This window comes from Protopterus annectens, chromosome 3.part1, assembly GCF_019279795.1.
Source record: "Protopterus annectens isolate FY-2018-M chromosome 3.part1, PAN1.0, whole genome shotgun sequence".
NCBI classification, from domain to species: domain Eukaryota; kingdom Metazoa; phylum Chordata; order Ceratodontiformes; family Protopteridae; genus Protopterus; species Protopterus annectens.
The window spans coordinates 1,906,629,113-1,906,652,990 of record NC_056732.1 but is presented as its reverse complement, the minus strand read 5'-3'; the positions used below and the strand labels follow the sequence as shown (position 1 = coordinate 1,906,652,990).

At 41.2% G+C, this 23,878-nt stretch overlaps 1 protein-coding gene across 1 annotated transcript in view; it reads right to left on the bottom strand.

The window, feature by feature from the left end:
• The window catches only part of LOC122798819, a gene marked incomplete in the record, with an annotated part of 443,322 nt that overhangs the window by 245,559 nt on the left and 173,885 nt on the right, over positions 1 to 23,878 (bottom strand). Inside the window, 1 exon segment of the mRNA XM_044067942.1 lies at positions 14,624 to 14,742. Within this exon segment, the coding sequence (XP_043923877.1) occupies positions 14,624 to 14,742 (119 nt within the window).

The following is a 23,878-nucleotide window of genomic DNA, read 5'->3' as shown; positions in this document are numbered from 1 at the left end:
CAAAACCAAATGGCTCTCGACTTCACCCTAGCGGTGAGAGGTGGGACGTGCAGTTTAATCAAACAGGAGTACTGTTCATATATTCCTGACTATCAGCACGAAATAAACGATCACCTTGAGGTAATACAGCAAGTGTCGGCCATGACCAAACCAGGCCATAACCCACTGACGGACTTTTTCCAGAATCTGTTTGGGGGGTGGGGTTCCATCCTAATGAACATCCTGATAGCTATTTGTGTGGGAATGCTCCTACTAGGAGTGTGTGTATGTCGTGGCATACCCTGCATGAAAAAACTGATCAAAGATTTTGTAGACATGTCAGTGTCTGAAACTTTATATCAAAGTACTGAGGTTGATGAATTATTGAAAAATGAAATGCTTTCAGAAGTCTAAACTGAATGACTCACTTAACTGCAAATCCCAAGTGGAAGAGGTTAGGAGAAGAATCTAACTGTTTATGCTTTTGAAAGAAGAATAAAAGTGTTAATAGGGGGGAAATGTTAGAAAATATGTATTCATATGTGTATTAGTATTATGCTTGATGCATTAGAAGCTTAAAAGAGTTAACACATTTATTCAGTTATAGGCCTGAAATTAACTGCATATGCTTTCTGATTTTGTATTCTGTCAGCACAGCAAAAACCTTGTTTATGCTTTAGGAAATTCACTGAGAAGCAGATGAATTTTCTGCTAGTGTCAGGAAAATAATGAATAGAACAATGCAGTATCCTAATATGTTATTAGATTTAGACAAGTAACCTTGTTCATGTTGTGTGAAAAGCAGCAGCTGCGTAAGCATCAGATAAGGTGGAACAAAGACTGTTTAAAAGACTATGAACTATAATCAGTATTTGCTTTGTGCTCAAATTAGAAAAGAACCATGGATTGCAACACTGAATATTAGAGAATTGTAACTGACCGGTGGTCATCAAGGCCACATTGTTTTTGAGAAAATTTTCACATGAGAATGTTAATAATAATTATGTCAGCAGAAAATCTGAAACAACATCTGCTATAGAACAATGCTAAGAGTTGTATCTGACTATGTCAGCTTAGAAGGCAATGACTTGTAAAATGGTATAAGAATGGCATACTTCCTGTTAGAATTTAGACAAACTTTGAATCTGCATTTTTGTCTCCTTGTACAAGAATAAAGGAACCTTAACTGAACCTTAGTTGTATTGATCTTTGATTTTCCTTTGACACCTACCCTATGTGAGCACAGACAGTCCTCATATCCTGTGTTCTCTGTCCTGATATGTTAATTTACTTCTCCCAATATCAACATCAACTCATGTTGTCCTGACGCATCCAGTAGGTTCTGCAACTGCTGCCTGAACGCACTGTTTGCCTCACTATCACAGCCCTGCTGTGGGGTACAGCTGTAATTATGAGTCGTGCCCTGTCCTTACATTGGAGTCTGATTGTTGCAAGTCTGTCCCTAATTCTGATGATATCCCTCACTGTCTTCTGAAGCTTCCCTCTCAACAGAATTTGCACACCACTTCTACTCTGTCCTCCTCCTGAGTAGTAGACTCTGGATCCCAAGCTAAGTGGCTTTGCTGTACTGCCCTTCCTTCTTTTGAATACATAGGATGTCTCAGCCTCCTCCTTACCATCATGTCATCCACTTCCAAGCTGTGCTCTGTCAGTTAACCTGTACTGAGTGTAGCAATCCTTAGTTCATGTTTAGCAGGTTTTATGTCCAGCTTTCACTCAACAGAACTATCCCAGGTATCCCAAGCTGGGCAACTGGACACCAGACTGCCAGTAGCTTATTTTCTCAGGGCTGATGGGCACACACTGGCCAATAGAGGCACATACATCTCCCCCACCATCAGCATGGGTCACTGGCATAGGTTGGGTCCTCAACACACTTATCACCAGCAAATACCTGTGTCCATTTGGTGACATTAATCAAGATGAGCAAATCACCTACAGATAATTTTTGCACTGAGTGGCTAGCCCTGACATGGCATGCTCTTTTAAGGTCTGTGATCTGTGTTCTTCTATCTTGAGGATACTGTGCATCACAGTCAATGTTCAAAGCAGTTGGTCTATACAACTTTCTTCTTATGGGATATCATCTAAACTGTCTGTGCTGCTGTATACAACTCCATTCTAGGGTGAGTTTGAGGTGGAAACACTCAGCATGTTTTTGGGAAATGGGAAGAAATTAGACGAAACACAGGGAGGACATGCAATCTCCATACAGGCACTGATCTGAGGTCAGGATTGAACCTTGTACCTTGTGGATGGGAGGCAAAGACATTAATTATTATATGACATGGCATCATTAAAAGAGAAACACTTAGGAGTAAAACACCATCCCCTGTCTTTATTACTGATTTGTTCTAGACCATTGTATTAGCATGGATGCCACAGAAGCAATGGCAGAAAAGGTGATTTCAAAATCTCATTTCAGAAGAATGAAACAGTTGATAAAGGGACAAACAAAATGTACACACCTGGGTTTGAATTCCTGACTTTATTCAAGTGTATATTCAGCAGAATGGTGTATTCGCATGGAATACTATGGCAGTAATCATGAAAGAGATGAATAGAAAATACATTTCAAGGAAGGAGAATAGTTGATATCAGGACAAACAAAATGCATATACCTGGGCTCAAACACCTGACTGTTCTCAATGATATCACAAATTCAAGGTCATGACTAAATTACTCCACAGAAGGTATACTGTTGAGGTATGAATACACAAATTTCATGGAAATGTTACAATAGTGCTGAAGACTATTAGATGAAGAGTGCAGGATGGATGGTGCAGTGGTGCAGTGGTAGTGTTGTCGCCTCACAGCAAGAGATTCCCCAGTTTGATTTTTGGCTGAGGTGCCTTCTGTGCAAAGTCTGCATGTCCTCCCTGCATTTGTGTGGGTTTCCTCCCACATTACAAAGGCATGCATCTAGAGTGTTTCTCCCTGGGCCTCCACTGAAAATTGGCTTTGTTCCAAGTGGGCTTTTTTGGTTAACAAATGTTAAATAAATAAATAACTAACACAGAAAAAACTGCTATGGCACAGTTGGGGATTGAAAACCATCATCCAATGTACTCATCACTGCAATGATTTATTGTGGCATGGAATCTCTCAGTTCCGTGTATCATGTTACTGCATTTAGCACTTATAAGGCATGTTACCAGCACATGATAATGACATTTGTCAGAATTCTACAAGGCAGACCATCAAGGAATTGATCCCATGCCTGCCTAACTAACATGCAAGTGATACCACTGAAAGTTATCCCAGCATTATTAAACTTACAAACACATTTCCATGGAATGTTAGAACTTTATGGAACACTATACATTATTAACTTTGTTTACAACATGTAACAATCATGGACTCACAATCCTCTCCCTAATGTATTGGCAGTGTACACATCAATTTATCACTAGTCAGCCACGTGGAAGTTGTGACAATGCAACTATTAATGATAAGTTATGTTACTGTTGCCTGGAGCTGTGTATTGGCAGTCAACTGGCTTGTGCAACAGAAACTGAGTCCTTAGCACATTCAGATGTTTTCCTCAGTGCTTGCCATGCCATATGATGTATTCTTCCTCTAGGCCTACTTAAGGACAGTTAAATTAGCCCTGCCAACTGCATGTAAATTACATCACAGAGAGCTGATTTGTGTAGTGTGACACCCCTTTTTGCCCATGGATGTGCCATGATAATGTCACTGGGAAGCTATTGTTTTTAATGCAGTTCACTATTGCATTGTAACTGTGTAATACTGACAAACTGAGTATTACTGAAGAGCATACAAAGATACAGGAATCAAACCCCACAGCCTACTGTAATGACAGATTACAAATAATGACAATGTGTGATTTAAACATACTGTGCTAACCATACTACCCAATATTGCAAGGTATGGATTCTATGTCAGACAGCTGCAATGTACACCTCATTGTATGAGAACTTCTGCCTGCCTAAGTGACATTATCTTGACTTCTGCACAAACTACTGATGCTATAGAACAAGTTATACAACAGCTGTCAGAAAACATACATTTGAAGGGATATCATCAACAGTGCATGCAAATGAATAATCTCATAGTTAAACACGGAGTGCAACACTTAAGGGATCAAATCCCTCCTTTTTGGCAGTCAATTTTCATACTTATACAATACACACTTCACTAGATTTGAACCTCTGTCTGCCTAACACAGATTTTCTTGAACTCTGCACAAGCAACTGATGCCACAGGACAAGTTATACAACAGTTGTTAGAAAGCACACATTTGAAGGAAGTGTTAAAGCATTGTGGAAGACTGTCAAATGAGCAATGTTAAACAGAAACCAGTAATCAATGGATCATAACTCTTTACATTCCTGACTGACAATATGATCATCACATCAGGAGTACTTTTAGCCATGGAATTTGTTACAGTTAAAATGGGAAATGCCTGCTAATGCTTATATAAATATTTCTTTCTTTTGCATATTGAGGGTAATCTCATTCATGTGAAGATGAGCATATGAATGTGACTGAAGGCATTTTGTTTTTTCAGTTTTTGCCATAGGATGTGAACTGTCACTTAAAATTTCTCAATTCTGAATACCAAAGCTGCTCTCTGCTAACTGTTTCACAATGTTAAACATACAAAGAGCAATTTGCTTTGGTTTTAAAGCCCAGTCTCCATGTGTGTGATATTCTATATACATTACTTAAAATGGGATGTCGATATGCATATATATATATATATATATATATATATATATATATATATATATATATATATACACACACACACATATATATATATATATATACACACACACACACACACACACACACACACACACACACACACATATATATATATATATATATATATATGTGTGTGTGTGTGTATATGCATGCAAGGTACACAATATTGTAGAGCCACAGAAGTGATTCCCGGGTTAAATTTCCTGTTTCCCATCCACTCATCAGGGTTTTTCTTAAAGAGTGCTAATAATGAGCTCTGCCTAACGTGGATGGGGATTTTATTCCAGAGCATGGGAAGTCTCTGGGACAAGAATCTATCCCTCCAGCAAGTCCTGTTTATTGTTGTGGTGAGGTTTAGGTCCCTAGAGCATGTAGCTCGGAGAAATTGGGTTTTCTTTAAGTGGAGCATGTCCATCAGTTCTGGGTTTGACATAGCTCTGTATGTCAGACAGAGATCACCTCTGAGTAGGCGGTATGCAACTGAGTACAGCTGGAGTTTCTTAAGTCGGGTGGCATAGGACATCTCTTTAAGGCCCGTAATCCCCTTGATGAGGTACTTCTGCGGCCTCTTCAGTTGTTGGAGGTGTCTTGTAAGATACATCCCGAATGGGGCATTCTATCCAATAATGGGTCTAATGAGTGAAGAGTAGAGGGGGACAATGACTTCCTTTTCTCTAGATGTGAACCCTTTTGTGATTAGGTGGGCCACATAGAAGGATTTTCTAACCACTTTGGCGATGTGATTATCAAAGGAGACATTACTATCTACCTGGGTCCCAAGGTCTCTTATCACACTTTCAGTGTTAAGGGAACTGCCACCTATGTGGTAGTTCATGGGTACTTGTTTTTTGCCAAAGGGGATGACAATGCACTTTTTGGCATTTAGCTTGAAGCCATGGTTTTGGCACCATGTATCTGTTTCGGTGAGACCCTTTTGAAGGATGTCTACTTCAGTGGGAGTATTGATTATGGTACCCAGTTTGCAATCATCAGCGAACTTGGTTAGCCATAGTCCCTCTGTGTTTGCTTCTACTTCGGAGAAGTAGATACCAAATAATAGAGGACCCAAGACAGAGCCCTGGGACACTCCACTTGTCACAGGTTTGGAGTTGGACCTGGAGCCTGCAACTCTCACTGTGTGGGTACTGTCCGTGAGCCAGTTGGCAACCCATCTCGTGACATAGGGGCTTATGTTAGACGTCTGACAACAAAATACATAAATAATTAAATAAATGCATTCCTTGAATGAGAATAAGGAATGTGTTACACATCCAGTACGGCTATCTCTGCTTGAATACAGCCGGACAGCTGTCTGTAAGGATCGCCACCATTTATAATATTTCTGTTCATAGATTACAGCTGCAGCCACTATGCTTTTCAGCCATATTGCACTATGGCAAAGTGCTGCTGCAGCCATTTGGTTTCGGCGATGTAGCTCGCATGGAAATGTCTTGCGAGCTACACGCCTGAACCTGTTTCAAGCTATTTAGAAGGCATCCTGGGATATTATCAGGAGCCAGTGATGCAGTTTTTTTTTTAGCTTTTGAGAGTGCAATGAGGACCTGTTCTTTAGTGATAGTTGGTGGAGAAATGGAAGAGGGTATTTCCTTGAGGAAGCTGGGGGTGATGGGAGGTGAAAGTGAAGCTAAGTTTATTGGCCAGCAAATGTGCTATATTCCCTGGTTTGGTATAGGATGTTCCAATTACTATTAGTACAGCACACTGTTGGATGTTCCGGTTAAGGTTGTGTACATAACTAAAAAATGCTTTATGGTTGTCCTTAGCCTGGGATGCTACATTTGCCTCAAAGTTCATTTTGCATAGTGTTTCCATGAACACTTCCTCACAGGCCATAGTGTTCTCTAAGGTTGGTGTGGGCTTGGAATTTAGCTATGCCTTCACTTAATAGGACATAGTTAGCCTTGGAAGAGTTCTTAAAGGTTCAATGATTTGCTGGGAGTTTATCCTTTATAATTTTTCAAGGGTTACAGCTTTATCTGATCTGACCAGTGAGGACATTACAGAAGGTGTGTGTGGGGGCAGGGGGTGGGGGCAAAGATCCCTCTTATTTGTGAGTACAAGATTGAGGATATTTGCACCACTAGTAGGTGTGCAGCCTAGCTGTTCCAGAATGTTTGCATTGATACAATTAAGGAATCTTTCAGCCTGCAGGTTATTGTTTGTGTATGCATCCCAATTTATGGTGGGATAGTTGAAATCACCCAAGAATATGGCATTGGGTTGAAATGTGAGTGACTCCAGTACATTCAAGTATGCAGTATGGTTATGCTGGGTAATAGACAAGGATCTATAGCTAGCAAGGCTATGGTATTGGACTTTACTTAAGGTTAGTTGGGCACGGAGTAGCTCATGCATGTCATATTGTTTACTTTTATGTAGATTGATACACCTCCACCTCTCATCCCTTCTTGTGCAGTAGCTGGTCTAAATGTGTGGAGGGCATTATAGCCTTGTACTTCCAGGGTGCCTTCCATGGCTTTAAACCATGTTTCAGTAACTGCACAGGTGTCAACACTCTCCAGGGTGAGGAGTGCTTCCAGGGAGTGAAGCTTCTTATTGAGACTCTTAGCATTGAACAGTAACATCTTTAGTTTATCTTGTGTAAAATTTACTATGTTGTAAGATTTATCAGACTGGCATTACCATAAAAAAGGCACTATAGAGGTGGTAATGTTTTGGCCAGTATCCAAAAGCCTAGTGGGAAAAGGTGCAGACCATCCCTGGCAAAGCAGTGTGGTCTGCCGATCATGTGCTCTTAAGCTGACAAATACTGGGCCACCTTAGAGTGACACCAGTAACTAAGCTAATTGTTACAATCAATCATCTTTTTATATTGTGGTATCAACCTTGGAGAAGGTAGAATGCTGCTCAGTGCAAGGCTAATACCTGCCTGGGACACATAATCTGAAAGCTTCATTATGTCTCTCTTCATATAGTCCAGGGAGGTATGTCTCAGGTCATTAACACCCACGTGGACTAAGCACCCTTTTCAATCATACCTTAATCACAGGCTTTGTTCCTGCAGAATGGAGAACAGCTACAGTTATTCCCCTTTACAAAGGAAGTCTAGCAACAGACCCAGACAATTACAGACCCACAAGTGTGACCAGCCTCATATGTAAGGCCATGGAAAGTACCATTATGGACCTCATAAATAAAGACATAGGTGACCTCCAAACCCTGGATCCTACTCAATTCGGCTTTGTGAAGGGCAGATCCTGCCTGTTAAATCTGGTGGATTTCTTTGAAAGTGTGATCAAGGCCATGGATGAGGGCAGATCTGTGCACACAGCATACTCTGACTCGGCAAATGTTTTTGACACAATCCCACATTCAGCCATTACCAATAAACTTAGCAAACTGAATGTAAACCCCTTCATTGTAAGAAGAGTTGCCAACTGGATCACAGACCAGACACACACTATCAAAGTGGATGACTCCACATCAGCCAGCAGACCTGTTACCAGTGGGGTGCCACAGGAGTCAGTGCTGGGCCCCCAACTGTTCAGTATATACTTCTCAGAAGTTCGGGTCAAAACTAAAGGGCTGTGGCTGACTAAGTTTGTAGATGACTGCAAACTAGGTGCTATCACTGAATCCCCAAATGATGTCAGTGTACTCCAAGTGGGTCTCACAAAGACCAATGACTGGTGTATTAGTCACAGTCTCAAACTGAATGCAAAGAAATGCATCATCATTCCCTTCGGCACAAACAATGTCCCTTCACACTATTAAATCAACAACAGTAGCCTAAGTCCTAATGAAGTGGTAAGGGACCTGGGAATCACAGGTTGATGGTGACCTTAACTTTGACCACCACCTGTCTACCATTGTAATGAAAGCTTTTCACTTAGCTCACTTCATTAGTAAAGGCATTGACTTGAGAGCAAAAGAGGTTATAACCCCCCTATACTCAGCACTTATCCGGCCCACAATTGAGTATAATGCCCCATTCAGTATGTACCATACTAAGCACCTGCAGCAATTAGAGAGACCTCAGAGGTTTCTAACAAAGAAGCACAAGGGCTCCAGCATGTGCTTTACATGACCGGACTAAAGTCCCTGTCACTATACTCCTTATCATAGAGACTTCTTAGGGGAGACTTATGCCTGGCCTACAGATCGACCCAAGATCCACACATAATGAACTTATTGCATATCCGTAAATCAAATGGGTCTAAGGCTACCCATTCCAAGAACTTAAATATGGCCTGCAACTTAAATAGGACTTGCTGGAGGGACAGCTTTATCTCCAAGAGACTACCACATCTTTGGAACAGGCTAACAATTTATGTGAAACAGAGGACTGTATGATACTGTTCAAGAGGAATCAGGATGAGTGGATGGGACACCATCAATTCTTACTGCGGATAGAGCCTACAACCCTCCGGGACATGGGCAGTCATCACTAAATGCAATCTTGGGTATTGACTACTACTGCTATGGTATTACATTGGGTTGAAATGGCTAGGCTTAAAATCTCCTCCGGGTCGATATCCTAGTAATCTCCTATGATCCTATAACAGAGTTATACCAGGTTTTGAGTTCATGTAGTAATCTGGAGGATCCTTGCCCCCGAGTAGGTAACTGACTGTGACTGTCTCCTTGCTCAGACTGGTGTAGGGGGCATCACTGTGTCTCACAATAGGGTTTCCAATAACCAACATACTGGGTTGTGTGGCAGTTAGACTTAAGGCTTAGAGGTTGAGACACTGTGAGATGTGGTTGCATGTGTCCTGGGGAGTGTTGTCTTTGTAGAATGTTTGGGAGGTTGCTGAATAAAGTTTATGGAAGGCCTTTGAGGTCTGGGTAGATTGCATTTAAGAGCCTCAGCATATGTGAGTTTATGTAGATGAAGTGTGTGTGTTAGTGGCAACCTGTTTGGACGTATCACTGCCTGTATGTGAGAACTTTGCCTCCAAACACATAGTGTAATTTCATCTCTTGCATACTGTATCAGTCTACTTAAGAATAAGGTGGTTGTCAGTAAACATGAGACAATTGTTACATTGTATCAAGATGCCCATTTCCTCCAGGCTGGCTACAGAGACAGCAAGAAAGTGCGCATCCATGGCTGTGGATCCTCTTTTCTGTGATCTATGAGGGGTGGGGCAATTGAGATTTAGAGTTATTCGGGTGGGAAAAGAGGTCTAGGATTTCTCTCTCTCTCTCTGTATCTATATATATATATATATATATATATATATATATATATATATATATAAATTTATTTATTTATATATCTATAGATATATCTATCTGTCTATATACACAGCTCAGATCTTGCAGCAATTCACAATTCTCTCACTGTTGTGAGTGATTCTACAAGACTAAGCCTCCACACTAAGTAAAATGCAAACAGAATCTTTCAACAGATTAGTACACATGTTATTATTTCTGTTTATAAGCAATTTATGTCCGTGTGTATGTTGTTCATATCTATTTTTGGACCAGATAAAGTTTGTTAAATCTTGGAAATGGGATGGTAGGAAAGAAATGAACATGTGAAGCAAGCAGCAGGTAGAACACTAGGTCAGCAATTCAGGAATGAGTAGGAAGGAGGTGGAATAGATTGGGCCATATCTCTCAAACTCTTCTCAAAGTAATAGTTATAATTACAATTTATATTTGTTTAGATCATAATATGTTAAATGGTTACCAGTGGGTCCTGACTCAGCAACTGCAGGCAGTGCTGGAGAGAGAGAAGCATCTCAATGAGTCGCTGGAGCCTATTTTCCATATGGCCAAAGTGGGCATCAAATCTCCTGTCCATAATCTCCACACAAACTCTGCCAGCTACTGATGGGAGACATAATCACACCTCTACTAGCAGCCCACATGGTACGTATCAATGCACAATCACCCGAGCAGAGATACCTGAAGCAGGTGGTGCACTTAAGGCAGGAGTTGTGGAGGCAACTCTGGCAGGCTGTGACCCAGATGTGCTGATGTGCTGGCTGCCCCTTGTGATAGCGGTAGGGGTGGTACTGCCTCTGCCACCTGTGTGGGAGGGCAACAGGCCATGCGCTGTGGTTGATCCAGGTCTCTGTGCTGCTGCATACAATGGTAACAAAAATGACGAAAAAAGCATAATAAGACAAGAGTGGGGAAAAGACATAACAAAAGTATTAAAAACGGCATTCATAAGTATTTTTTCGTACAGAAATTACAGTGAAGGAGAATAATAATACAGCATCCAACATACACAGTTATTGTAAGATCCTTAACTGTTTATATTATTTGCCACTGTTTAACTCTAGGTAATATTAAATAATACAGTTAGGCCACGGAAACATCATCTTTATGCATTTATGGGACTTGAACCGCCTTCCATCATAACAATTAACATAATCAGCCACTTCTCCATCTATGCAGATGATGATGTTCCAAATCCACAGTCTTTATTTACCTTTGCAGAGTCGTACTATTTACTATGCAGAATCACACTAAATCTGTTTTTGTGTGTGTGTGTGTGTGTGTGTGTGTGTGTGTGTGTCTGAGCGCGCGCGCTCGTGTGCACGTGTATGTGTATATATATATATATATATATTTATATATATATATATATATATATATATTTATTTATATGTATGCATTTGTGTGTCTGTGTGTCTCTCTCTATGAATATATATGTGTATGTGAGTACATGTGTGCACGTGTGCCTCTCTCTCTCTCTCTGTATATACATATATATTTCTACATCTAAATTTTGAAGTTTCAAAACTTCGAATTTCTTATGATCAAAGTTTTGAAACTCTGAACCATTTAAATGGAAATTACTGTACAGTGCAGCACTGTATATTTAACATTGTCCTCACTGTATTGTGATCTTGGAGTTGGTATATTTAATTAGCAAAAATGTAAAAAAAAAAAAAAAAAAAAAAAAGATTTTTCTGTTTTTATTTATTTATTTTTTACTTAAATTTTATGGTCTCATCCATAACAAATTCAGTTTTGAAACTTCAAAATTTAGAAGCAGACCTATCTATCTATATATATATATATATATATATATATATATATAGAGAGAGAGAGAGAGAGAGATAAAGATAAACTCTGGAACTCTGGTGAGCAAACCATCTTAGATTGAACAGAACAGATGCACAATCCACATAACTTAATAAAACTCAATAAAATCATCACTCTGTATCTGCTGCAGTCACTATATTGTGATTTATTCCATTTTAAACAAGTTTTTCTTTAATAAAAGCTGTTTGTTCATATTGGGTAGTAACCATTGTGGCAACTCTATTTATTGCAAAATAGTATCTAAAACTAAATCTTTTACATCAATTAACACTTCTGAAGTGTTCACAATTACACATCTGATTACATGCATAGCAGGATGGTTTATCTATATGGCTGTATGCCAGTGTGGAGCTTTCTATGTTGGTTAAACTTCAAGACTTTTTTATGCAAAGAAGAGCTGTTCATTTGAGTGACATTAATTGTAAATGTTCTAAAAGCGATAACATATAACATCATATATGTTTTTATATATATATATATATATATATATATATATATATATATATATATATATATATATAACATCAATCTAAACATACTTCTGCAAATTATATCTTCATAGGAATTGATGCTGTTGTAGGCAATAATTTATCTACTTTATCAAAACATAAATTATTGGATAAAAAGGAAAGATTATGCATTGTAAATTCGGGTGCTATGTACAAACCTGGGCTCAATGAATATTGTTAGACTTATTAAATAGTTTATTATTTTTTAAGACGTAGTTCAAAATATAAATGAGATGAAATGTATTAGGTCATTTTTATGACGGCCTTACTTTTATAAAAATAGGTTAGTGTTGGCCGTGAATAGATTTTTGATGTACACAGTATGTTGATTATATTGATATATTGTGTATATGTGCTTTAAAACTGATACTGTAGCTTCACATTGTGGGTATTTAACACTGCAAGCTGTATGAGCGTGGTTTGCACTGATGACGCCAGTGGGCAAAACCGGTCTGCTTTAGTCACTTGTTATGAGCCAGACTGCTTTTATTAATGAAAAATGTGTTTAAAATAGAATAAATCACTGCATAATAATTACAGCAGATACAGAGTACTAGTTTTATTGAGTTATGTGGATTTTGAATCTATTCCGGGGAGGGTATGTGATCAGCCATCCATAACAGAAGACTGTAAAAAGCCAATTACTTATTACAGTAAACTGTGTGTGTGTTTTTTTTTTTTATTTGCTCTTCCATAGAAGAGCTAGCTGGAAAGGGGGTGCATATCGCTGTAATAAGCCAATAGTATTTTTTTTTTCAGTAGAATAGCTAGCTACAATGTAGTGAAGCAGTAAAGTGTTTTTTTTTTTTTTTTGCCCTTCAATGGAAGAGCTAGATGGGGGCCATGGATCACAGTGTAGTAAGCTGATTACACTAAAGGGTGTGTTTTTTTTTTTTGCTCTTTGATAAAAGAACTAGCTGGGGGGACATGGATCTCAGTACAATAAGCTGATGGCTACAATGAAGCTATAGTTTTATTATAGTAAAGTGTGTTTTTTTTTCAACCGAAGAGTGGATCTCACTATTATAAACTTCCTTTTTATTTATTTATTTATCTATTTATTTTTTATACATTTTTTTTTTAATTTTTTGCTCTTCATTTGAATATCTGATGGGGAGGTGTTTGTTTGAGGTACTGGCACAGGGCACTGTTGGAGCCAGCTATGCTTTTGGGTGTGGTTATAAGTTGAGTGAACTTGTACAGATGTATGTTATTGGTTGGATTTTCAGATTGTATGGTTTTCCAATCTATATTAACTTCACTCAATATTATCGTTTAATGACAGATTTTTAAGGAGGCTCAGCAGAGAATAACTTGCAGTGTTTTAGCCTAGTTACTTGGTGGTATGTGTAGCTGTGACTCTGACTGTCATGTGAGTGTTTAATTTTTAGCATGGTTAGTAGGATTTCTGAGTAAGAGAAAGTTCACAAGATGTTGGGGAAAGGGAAGTACCTATTTTTTTTGCAGAGAATTGTGACACCACCAGTTGGCTTTGTCTAATCTGAAAAATGTTATAGTTTGGTGGAGCAATTTCTTCATTTTTTTGTTTCCTGGTGGATTTATGTTCCTGTGGCAACTAAGATGGCTGGAGTATGTAGTGTTATTCATGCATGCATTTCAGGAAGGGATCTCCCCTCAATTATCAAGTTCCTCTGTATTGCCCAATGTGCCCAGTCATTCCTCAACTTCAGTGTCTAAGGGCATTGAACACAGGGGGTGAGAAGAGAGTTTGGGATCAAGGGATGTCATCCTTCTTGGAATCAGGACATTTTCTTATCCATCCAGGTCTTCCACTTCCTGGGTGGCAAGACAGCTGCAGTGTTGGCACTGCTAATCCACGGTCAGGTGGCACTGCTAATCCACGGTCAGGTGGCACTGCTAGTTCACGGTCAGGTGAAAGCTTCTACTCAGTTGCTACAGTTAGTAATAAATCTCCTGCAAACTCATGTCCCAGTGTCCTCCCGTTTCATACTAAGCATACACCTCTGGCCTGATACATGGGGGTCACTTCTTCAGAGGGATATGATATGTATCAGTATCTACCTCTGGGATGAATGAGTCAGTGTGGGTCACTCACTTCCACCTTTCCTTAATCAATAGCTGCTGTAGTATCTGCATCACTGACTAATCCAGGGTCTTGTGGCTCATAGTCACACCTTCAGCCTTATGTGCCTGGGACTGGGCTACCATGCATGTATATATGACATTATTTGAATATGAGGTCTGAATAAAGCTGAATTAAACAAAGTCATACTTTGACAATAAGTTTGAGTTACACTTCAGATATACTGCATTTAAATTGAAACTACAAACTGAGATTTGGAACTTACTTTATTAGACTGACGATTACAGATTTTATTTCTCTTTTTACCGGTGCTTCTTTCGTCATCTTCAAGTTTCATTATTTTGTTTGCTTTGGATTTAGTTATAATTTCATGTCTGAGATATTCTAAAAGACAATGACTGGTCAGATTAACAAGAATTGTTTTGAATAAAAAAAAACAAATACCTTAAATAATTTAACAACTTTAATAAGAAATCCAAACTTCAAGACAAGAGCAACACCAAAGCGGTGTTCTTGGTTTATCAACCGAGAACCTTCTACATGTACTGAGCAAAAACATCCAAGACTGTTGGTAAGCTTTTGAGCCCCCCAAGCCTTTCTCTGTTGGAGGGAAGCCTTCTAGCTTATCAGTGGGAGTGGTAAGCACTAGGGTAGCCTATCTGCCACAAGAGGAGTGGTTTCTGGCCCAGAAATTGTAGTTTATTGGCCATTTGGGCTGTTTTTCATCTCTCTCAACTTTCTGGTTTAAAAGTCTGCATTTGCACTTGTTTACCACCTTTCCTATAACTAGTCTAATCATAGGTTCATAGGCTCATAGGTTGGTACTAGGCTATCGGCCCTAGGGCCTATATAAGCCTAGCCATAACAATTCCCTGGCTATTTTTTCCCACACTATTTACTTCCCTGGACCCCTATCTAGCAGGGCGACTGACATGATCCCTGGGGGGAATTTCCTTTCTCCCATTCAATCATCAAGGTTCCTTTTGAAGATGGCCAAAGAGGTGCTCTGCTTGACATGTATGGGCAGTCTATTCCAGAGTCTGGGGAGTCTCTGGGTCAGGAACCTATCCCTACAGCATGTTTTGTTTATTGTGATGACAAGGTTTTGATCCCTGGAGCGTGTGGCTCTGAGGAATTGGGATTTCTTTAAGTGAAGCATGTCCAACAGCTCTGGGTTTGATATAGCCTTGTATGTTAAGCAGAGATCACCTCGGAGTAGACGATATGCGACAGAGTATAGCTGTAAGGTGGTCAGCATAGGGCATCTGCTTTAGGCCTGTGATTCTTTTAGTGAGGTGTTTCTGCGGCCTTTCCAGTTGTTGCAGATGTCTTGAGAGGTACATACCAAATGGGGCGTTGTATTCTATAATGGGTCTAATGAGGGATGAGTACAATGGGACAATGACCTCCTTTTTTCTAGATGAAAAGCCCTTAGTGATGAGGTGTGCCACATAGAAGGATTTCTTGACTGCTGTGATGATGTAGTTATTGAAGGTGAGACCACTGTCTACCTGTGTCCCTAAGTCTCTTATCACACTTTCGGTGTTTAGTGTACTGCCACCCATGTGGTAATTCACGGGTACATGTTTTTTCCCAAAGGGGATAACTATACATTTCTTGGCATTGAGCTTGAGCCCATGGCTCTGGCACCAAGCATCTGTTTCTGTAAGGCCCTTTTGTAGAGTATCCACATAATTTGGGGATTCAATAATGGCTCCCAGTTTGCAGTCATCTGCGAACTTTGTTAGCCAGAGTCCCTTAGTTTTGGCCTGTACTTCAGAGAAGTAGATGCCAAACAAGAGAGGTCCCAGGACTGAACCCTGAGGTACTCCACTTGTCACTTGTCTGCTGGATTTGTAGTCAGCTACTTTTACAGTGTGGTTTCTGTCAGTAAGCCAGTTGGCAACCCATCGAGTGATGTAGGGATTAATATGCAGCTTAGTAAGTTTATCTATGATTCCAGAGTGGGGGATGGTGTCAAAGGCCTTGGCAAGGTGCAGATAGGCTGTGTGGACTGCCTTACCCTCATCCACGGCTCTGGAGACTGATTTGAAGAAGTCAATCAGGTTCAGGAGACAAGATCGGCCCTTCACAAACCCAAACTAGGTGGGGTCCAGTGCTTTAAAGTTGCCAATGTCTTTGTTTATAAGTTCCATGATAATACATTCCCTGGTCTTGCAGATCAGGCTCGTCAGACTGATGGGGCGGTAGTTCCCAGGATCCAAGGTGGATCTCCCCTTGTGGAGTGAGATAACTGTAGCTGTGCGCCACTCAGTGGGCATGAAGCCAGAGGTGAGGGTATGATTAAACATGACACTTAGGTGAGGTACCAGTTCATTTTGTAGTTCATGTAGTACACAGCCTGGGATGTCATCTGGTCCCATGGATGCTGTATTCTTAGCTTTGGAGAGTGCATTATTTACCTGTGTGGCCATTATTACCAGAATTTGGCAATCTTCCGGTATTGAGATGGGCCATTTAGGGGATGAGAGGGGGGTGAAGTTGGCACTGGATCGATCTGCCAGGATATTGGCAATATCCTTGGGATCAGTATATTTAATGCCATTCCATTGAAGCTCAGAGCAGATCTGAGCATTGCCATTTAGATTCTTGACATAGGTATAGAATGCCTTGTGGTTGTCTTTGGAATCTTTGGCAATTTTATTTTCATAACTAGCTTTGGAGGATTTTATAGGTTCATAGGTTCATAGGTTCGTACTAGGCTATCTGCCCTAGGGCATTTATAAGCCTAGCCAGAGTGTGTGTGGCTTTCACCACCCCTTAGGATGAGAATACTATGCCCATTTAGGGTTTAGTTTACTGTGCCTCTGTCTAGTAGTGACACAGAGATGACCCCCGGGGTAAACCTACGATCTCCCATCCACTCGTCAAGACCTCTATTGAAGAGAGCCAGTGAGGGGCTCTGCCTAACATGGACTGGGATTCTGTTCCAGAGTGTAGGGAGCCTATGGGTTATGAATCTGTCCCTCCAGCACGTCCTATTTATTTCTGTGTTGAGGTTCAAATCTCTTGCTCTCGTGGCTCTGATGGATTTGGATTTTCTGAGGTGGAGCATGTCCATTAATTCTGGATTGGACATGGTCTTGTACATCAGGCATAGATCACCTCTGAGTAGGCGGTATGCGACTGAATAGAGCTGGAGTTTCTTCAGCCGGGCAGCATATGACATATGTTTGAGACCCTTTATCCTCTTGGTGAGGAACTTTTGGGGTCTTTCCAACTGCTGCAGGTGCCGGGTAAGATACATCCCAAATGGGGCATTGTACTCAATCATGGGCCTGATAAGAGAAGAGTACAGGGGCACAATGACCTCTCTTGATCTTGATGTGAATCCCTTCATGATAAGGTGGGCAATATAGAAGGTCTTCCTAACCACTTTGGCAATGTGAGATCTCAGCTTCTTACTGAGGCTGGTAAGGGAGTTTTTTGCATCCTGGGATTTTCCTCTTTTCTGCAACAGTTTCTTCCTGTTGTTGTGAAGTTTGTTTATGGCAGAGGACCATGAGATTGGCTTCCTTTTTTTGGAAGAGAGCATCTTGGTTCTATTTGGGATGGCACGATTCATGCATGAGTGGATGTGCTTGTATAGTGCTTTAGTGTAGGACTCAGCAGTCGAACTTTCTGTTCCAGTCTGCATGGGTGTCATGAAGTTTGTAACTTCTGACTTGAGAAGCATGAAGTTGGCTTTGGAGAAGTTTTTTATGGAGGTTTCCTTACTGGGGGGTGGGGGTGGGATGCGGATGTTAAGGGCGATTAGCTTATGGTCTGATTTGACCAACAAAGGGGTGACCATAGGTGTGGAGCATCGATTTCCCATGTTGATAATGACCAGGTCTAGGATATTGGAGCCCCTGGTGGGACTATGGATTAGTTGATCCAGGGCATTGGAATTTATGAATTCCAAGAACCGTGGGGCAACGGTGTTGGTTCATGAATAGTTTTCCCAGTTAATGGCAGGGTAGTTGAAATCACCCTGTATTAGGGTGTTTGGTTGAATATTAATATTTTCCAGTATGTTTAGAAAGGTGTAGTGAGAATCTTGGGGCATGGTGGGGGATCTGTAGCAAGCTACAGTTTGGATTGCAGTCTTACCTAGTGTTAGTTGCACCTGGAGAATTTCAGACGCATTGTGTTGGGCAACTAACCTGGTGGTGTGAATATCCTTGGTGAATATGGACACTCCTTCACCTTTAGTGTTTTGATCTTGGTTTGGTGGCCGAAAAGTGTGGTAAGAGTTGTAGCCTGGTATTGCAGGGGTGCTCTCAGGAGCCTTCAACCAGGTCTCAGTTACTGCACAGATATTGATGTTCTCCATTTTTAGGAGTGCCTTGAGAGAGTGCATTTTGAGGTTTAGACTTCTAGCATTGAGTAGCATTACCTTCAGATTTTGCATGCTTGTACCTGTTACGGTGGTGGTTTTGTCCTTTGAACTTTGCATAAAAAAGGCACTATAGGGGTGGCAAGAGCCTTTGCCAGTAACCTGAATCCCAGGGGCGACAGGTGCAGACCATCTCTGGCAAAGCATTGTGGTCTGTCGATCATGTCGTCCCAGGCAGACAGATACTGGATCCCCTTTGAATGACACCAGAAGCTTAGCCAATTGTTGAAGTCAATCATTTTGTCCTTATACTGTAGTATCATTCTGGGCGAAGACAGGATGCTACTCAGGGCTAGGGTCATACCTGCCTGGGCCACATGATCTGAGAGCTTTTCCATGTCTCTTTTCATGTTCATAGGTTCATAGGTTCATAGATTAGTACTTAGCTAACTGCCCTTGCAAGCCTTTTTTAAACCTAGCCAATTATCCCTTGTGAGACTCAAACCCTGCACCTTGTGTTTGTAAGGCAAACACCTTAACCATTAAGCCACCCTCCTAACCCTAATGTAGTCCAGGGAGGTACGTCTCAAGTCATTCACTCCAACATGGACAATGACAGAGTCATATTTGTACTTGTTGTGGAGTGAATTGAGTGCATCAGTTATGTGGCAGATCCTGGCACCTGACAGGCAGCTCACTGTAATTTTCTCCTTGTTCAGCCTGGTGAGTGGGACATCACTGTGCCTGACTATACAGTCACCTATGACTAAAGTGTTAGGTACGTTGTCTTGCCTTAGGGGCTGTTGCTGGGTGGCACACTGGTGTTGTGAGCTATGAGACACTTTGGTTGTGATTGGTGTTTGTTTGCGTTTCAGCTTCGGAGGTCCTTGTTGCTTGGGCAGGTTACAGTTAAGGGCCTCTGCATATGTGGATTTAGTGTTGCTATGTGTGGGTGTTGGTAGTGTGAGTTTAGAAGGGCTATGTGTTGCTTGAGGTGTAGTGCAGCTGTTAACCTTCTCCTCTTGACTGTCTAGCACAATCTTGGGTGGAGAGAGCTTTGCTTCCAGTTTGGCTATGTAAGTGCATCTCTCACAGGTTGTAGTGTTGGGTGGTAGGAGAGGGTTGTCTGTGTACATGAGACAATTGCTGCATTGCCCCGGTATGCCCAGATTCACCAGGTGGACAGGAGAAATCAACGGAAGCTGACCCTTGAACATGCCTGATTTAGTGCTTTTTTTAAAGTACAGGAGCTGTTTTCCCTTACCTTAGCAAGGTACTTTGCAATTATAGGCTGTTTTGTGCCTATGATTAATTTCTCCTTATTAATAAGGAGAGCTGAGTGCTTGTATCAGTTTAAGGCTTCCTAGTGCTTTTCAGCAGGTATTAGAGCAAGTGCTAGTCACAGAGATGCTTAAAGATAAGATGAAAAAAAATGTTTTATCATAAACACTGCAGTGTGCACTAGAGAAGTTAGATGTGAAAGCAGGTAACTTAAGTTTTACCTGTTTGAAAAGATAAGTTTTAGTGAAGAGTCACTATTTTTAAAACAGCAAGATAAACTGAAAGGGGGTGATCACTTTTGTATTCCGGTACTATGGAATAAAGTAGAATGCCCAATAAATTTAAATAGTTGAAGGGGAGTGATTTCAAAAAAATGATAATTTTGTGCTTATTCACACCAGCCAGTGAAAGCAGAGAGGAAATGAGGTATATGGTCAAATTAACATAAGGGGCAGGCAACTAGAAAGACAGTGATATTTAAGAACACGACAGTGACAGTGACAGGGTGGGGGGGGGATTTCTGCCTGACTCACAAGAGACACAGCTGTGGGGTCTTTTGAAGTTTTAATATGCAGTTAAAATAAAACTCTGAAACATTTTATTTTACCCCTTAAATAGAAGGTTTAGTTCCTAGCTCCACCCCCTCAGTTCACAAATGATTAACCTTAAGTGACCTCTTCTGTCTTACGTATGAGTCCTTAATTGATCAGTTCTAATTTCTGCCTGACTCACAAGAGACAGAGCTGTGGGGGTCTTTTGAAGTTTTAATATGCAGTTAAAAGCAGAACACAAGCACAACACAAGGTAAAGAAAACAAATCACAGCACTCAGAATATAAAAAGTCAATAAGCTAATACAAAATGCAACAAATAAAAAGCAAACCAACCTTTCCCTCACAGCAAAGTGTAGCAGAGTCTGGGTAAGCCTTTCCAATAAAGCACATGACAGGCAGCTTACTGTATCCAGGACTGTTTGTAAGCCTCTGAGCCCCCCAAGCCTTTCTGGTTGGAGGGAAGCCTTCTAGCTTATCGGTGGGAGTGTTAAGCACTAGGTATCCTATCTACCACAAGAGGAGTGGTTTCTGGCCCAGAAAATGTAAGTTTATTGGCTATTTGGGCAGTTTTTCCATCTCTTTCAGCTTTTTAGTTTAAAAGCCTGTGTTTCCTGTAACTAGCCTAGTCCAGATACAGATTTGCTGTATCCAGGACTGTTTGTAAGCTTCTGAGCGCTGCCAAAGTCTGCTCTTCAATTTTTCTCTTAGATCTGCTAGTTCTCTCCTCTCCTGCACTTTTACTAGCTTATTAGTTTAGCACTCTACCAGACTTCTTGTAGCAATTATTGTAGCACACAAAAGTATTACCAGCACTAAATGTTCTATAAAGAAACAGCTCCCATACTTATTATTAATGCCCACCCCTCCAGGCATGTCTAAAAGTCAGTTCCCTGTGCTTTCTCCATTAAACTGGTGAACTTGGGCATGCTGAGGCAATGTTGCAACTGCCTCATGTACACTGACAACCCTCTCCTCTTACTTCCCAACATTCAGACTTCTGAGAGATGCACTTATATATCCAAATTGCAAGCTACGCACTCTCCAGATAAGACTGGAATAGCTGGTCAAAAAGAGAAGGTCAACACTTGCACCACACCACATGGAACACATAGCCCTCCAGAACACACACCAGAACTGTCTTCACATAAAAGCACAAACCACACACTCACCTTCACTGAGGCTCTCAATAAAAATCTACCCAAACAGCAGAGACCTCCAAGTCAGAAATGTACTCGACCACAAAACAACACTAATAACGAAACACATAACTCTCCGAAACAGTGTGCCACTCAACCAAAGCCCCTAAGGCAAAACAGCATGCCCGACACACTAGCTATAGCTGACTTGATAGTGAGGCACACTGATGTCCCACTCACTAGGTTGAATAAGGAGAAAGTAACAGTAAGCTGCCTGTCATGTGCCAGGATCCGCCACATAATGTGCACACTCAGGTCCCTCAACAACAGGTACAAATATGACTGTCATTGTACATGTGGGTGTGAATGACCTAAGACATACCTCCCTGGACTACATGAAAAGAGACATGGAGCAGCTCTCAGATTATGTAGCCCAGGTGGGTATGACCCTAGCCCTGAGCAGCATCCTACCATCACCCAGAATGATACCACCGTACAAGCAGAAAATCATTGATTTCAACCATTGACTAAGTTTCTGGTGTCATTCTAAGGGGATCCAGTATCTGTCTGCCTGGGATGACATGACTTGACAGACCTCAATGCTTTGCCAGAGATGGGCTGCATCTGTCACTCCTGGGCTTCTGGTTACTGGCTAAGGCTCTTGCCAACCCTATAGTGCCTTTTTAGGCAGTGTTCCAAAGACCAAATTACCACCATAACAGCTACAAACAAATGCAATCTGAGGGTCAATGCTAGAAGTGTAAATCCCAAAATGCACTCGCTCGAAGCACTCCTTAAAATGGAGAAAATCGACATTTGTGCTGGAACAGAGACCTGGTTCAAGGCAGCAAAAAGCACCCCTGCACCACTAGGCTATAACTCATTCCACACCTTTCGGCACCAGAACTTGGACCAAAGCTCTAAAGGCAGTGGTGCTTCCATATTCATAAAGGATGCGGACACCTCCAGACTGGTAGCCCAACATAACGCATCTGAGATACTTCAGGTGCAGCTAACATTGGGTAAGACAACAATTCAGGTTGTAGCCTGCTATGGGTCCCCAACCATGTCCCAAGACTCACACTCCACGTTCCTAAGCACCCTGGAGAATATTAGGGTCCAACCTAATACTCTCATTCTGGGTGATTTCAACTATCCCTCCATTAACTGGGAAAACTACTTATGTGCCAATACACTTGCCCAATGCTTTCTGGAATTCATTAATTCAATTGCTTTGGACCAGCTCGTTCTTACCCCCACTAGAGGTAGCAACATCCTTGACCTAGTCATCACTAACATGGGTGACCGTTGCTCTACACCAATAGTCATCTCCTCCTGGTTAGATCCAACCACAAACTAATCACCTTGGAAATCCACATCCCTCCCACACCCCCCCCCACCACAAAGGTAACCCACCATGAAAAACTTCCCCAAAGCTAACGTTGAGCTCCTAAAAACAGAGGTGGCTAACTTCACGGCACCTATGCAAATGGAGAATAGTTGCATGACTGCTGAATCATACACCAATGCACTGTACAAACACGTAAACAAATGGAAGGATCTCGTCATACCCAATAGAACCAAGACTCTCTCCTCAAAAAGAAGACGCTAATCTGGTGGTACCCTGCCATAAACAAACTCTACAACAGAAGGAGGAAACTGATGCAGAATAAGGTGAAGTCCCAAAACTGGAAAAACTCTGTTATCAACCTCAACAAAAGGTTGAGATCCCTCATCAAATCCTCTCAAGCTAGCTATGAAAACAGAATTGCAGCAGATAGTAAAGATAACCACAAGGCCTTCTATAGTTATGTAAAGAACCTCCACGGCAATACCCAGATTTGCTCTGAGCTACTGCACAATGGTACTTCCTATACTGAAACAACAGATATTACCAATATACTGGCCGACAGATTCAGTGCCAACTTTACCCCCCCCCAATGGACCATTCACAATACCAATAGAGTGTCAGGCACCCAGTATTACTGCTGCACAGGTTAAAACAGCACTGTCCAAGGCCAAGAATACAGATTCTATGGGACCTGACAATATCCCTGGCTGTGTTCTACATGAACTACAGAGTGAACTGACACCTCACCTGTGTGCCCTGTTCAATCACAGCCTCACCTCAGGCTTTGTCCATACCGAATGGCGCACTGCTACAGTCATCCCTCTCCACAAGGGAGGAGTGACTACAGGCCCCACGAACTA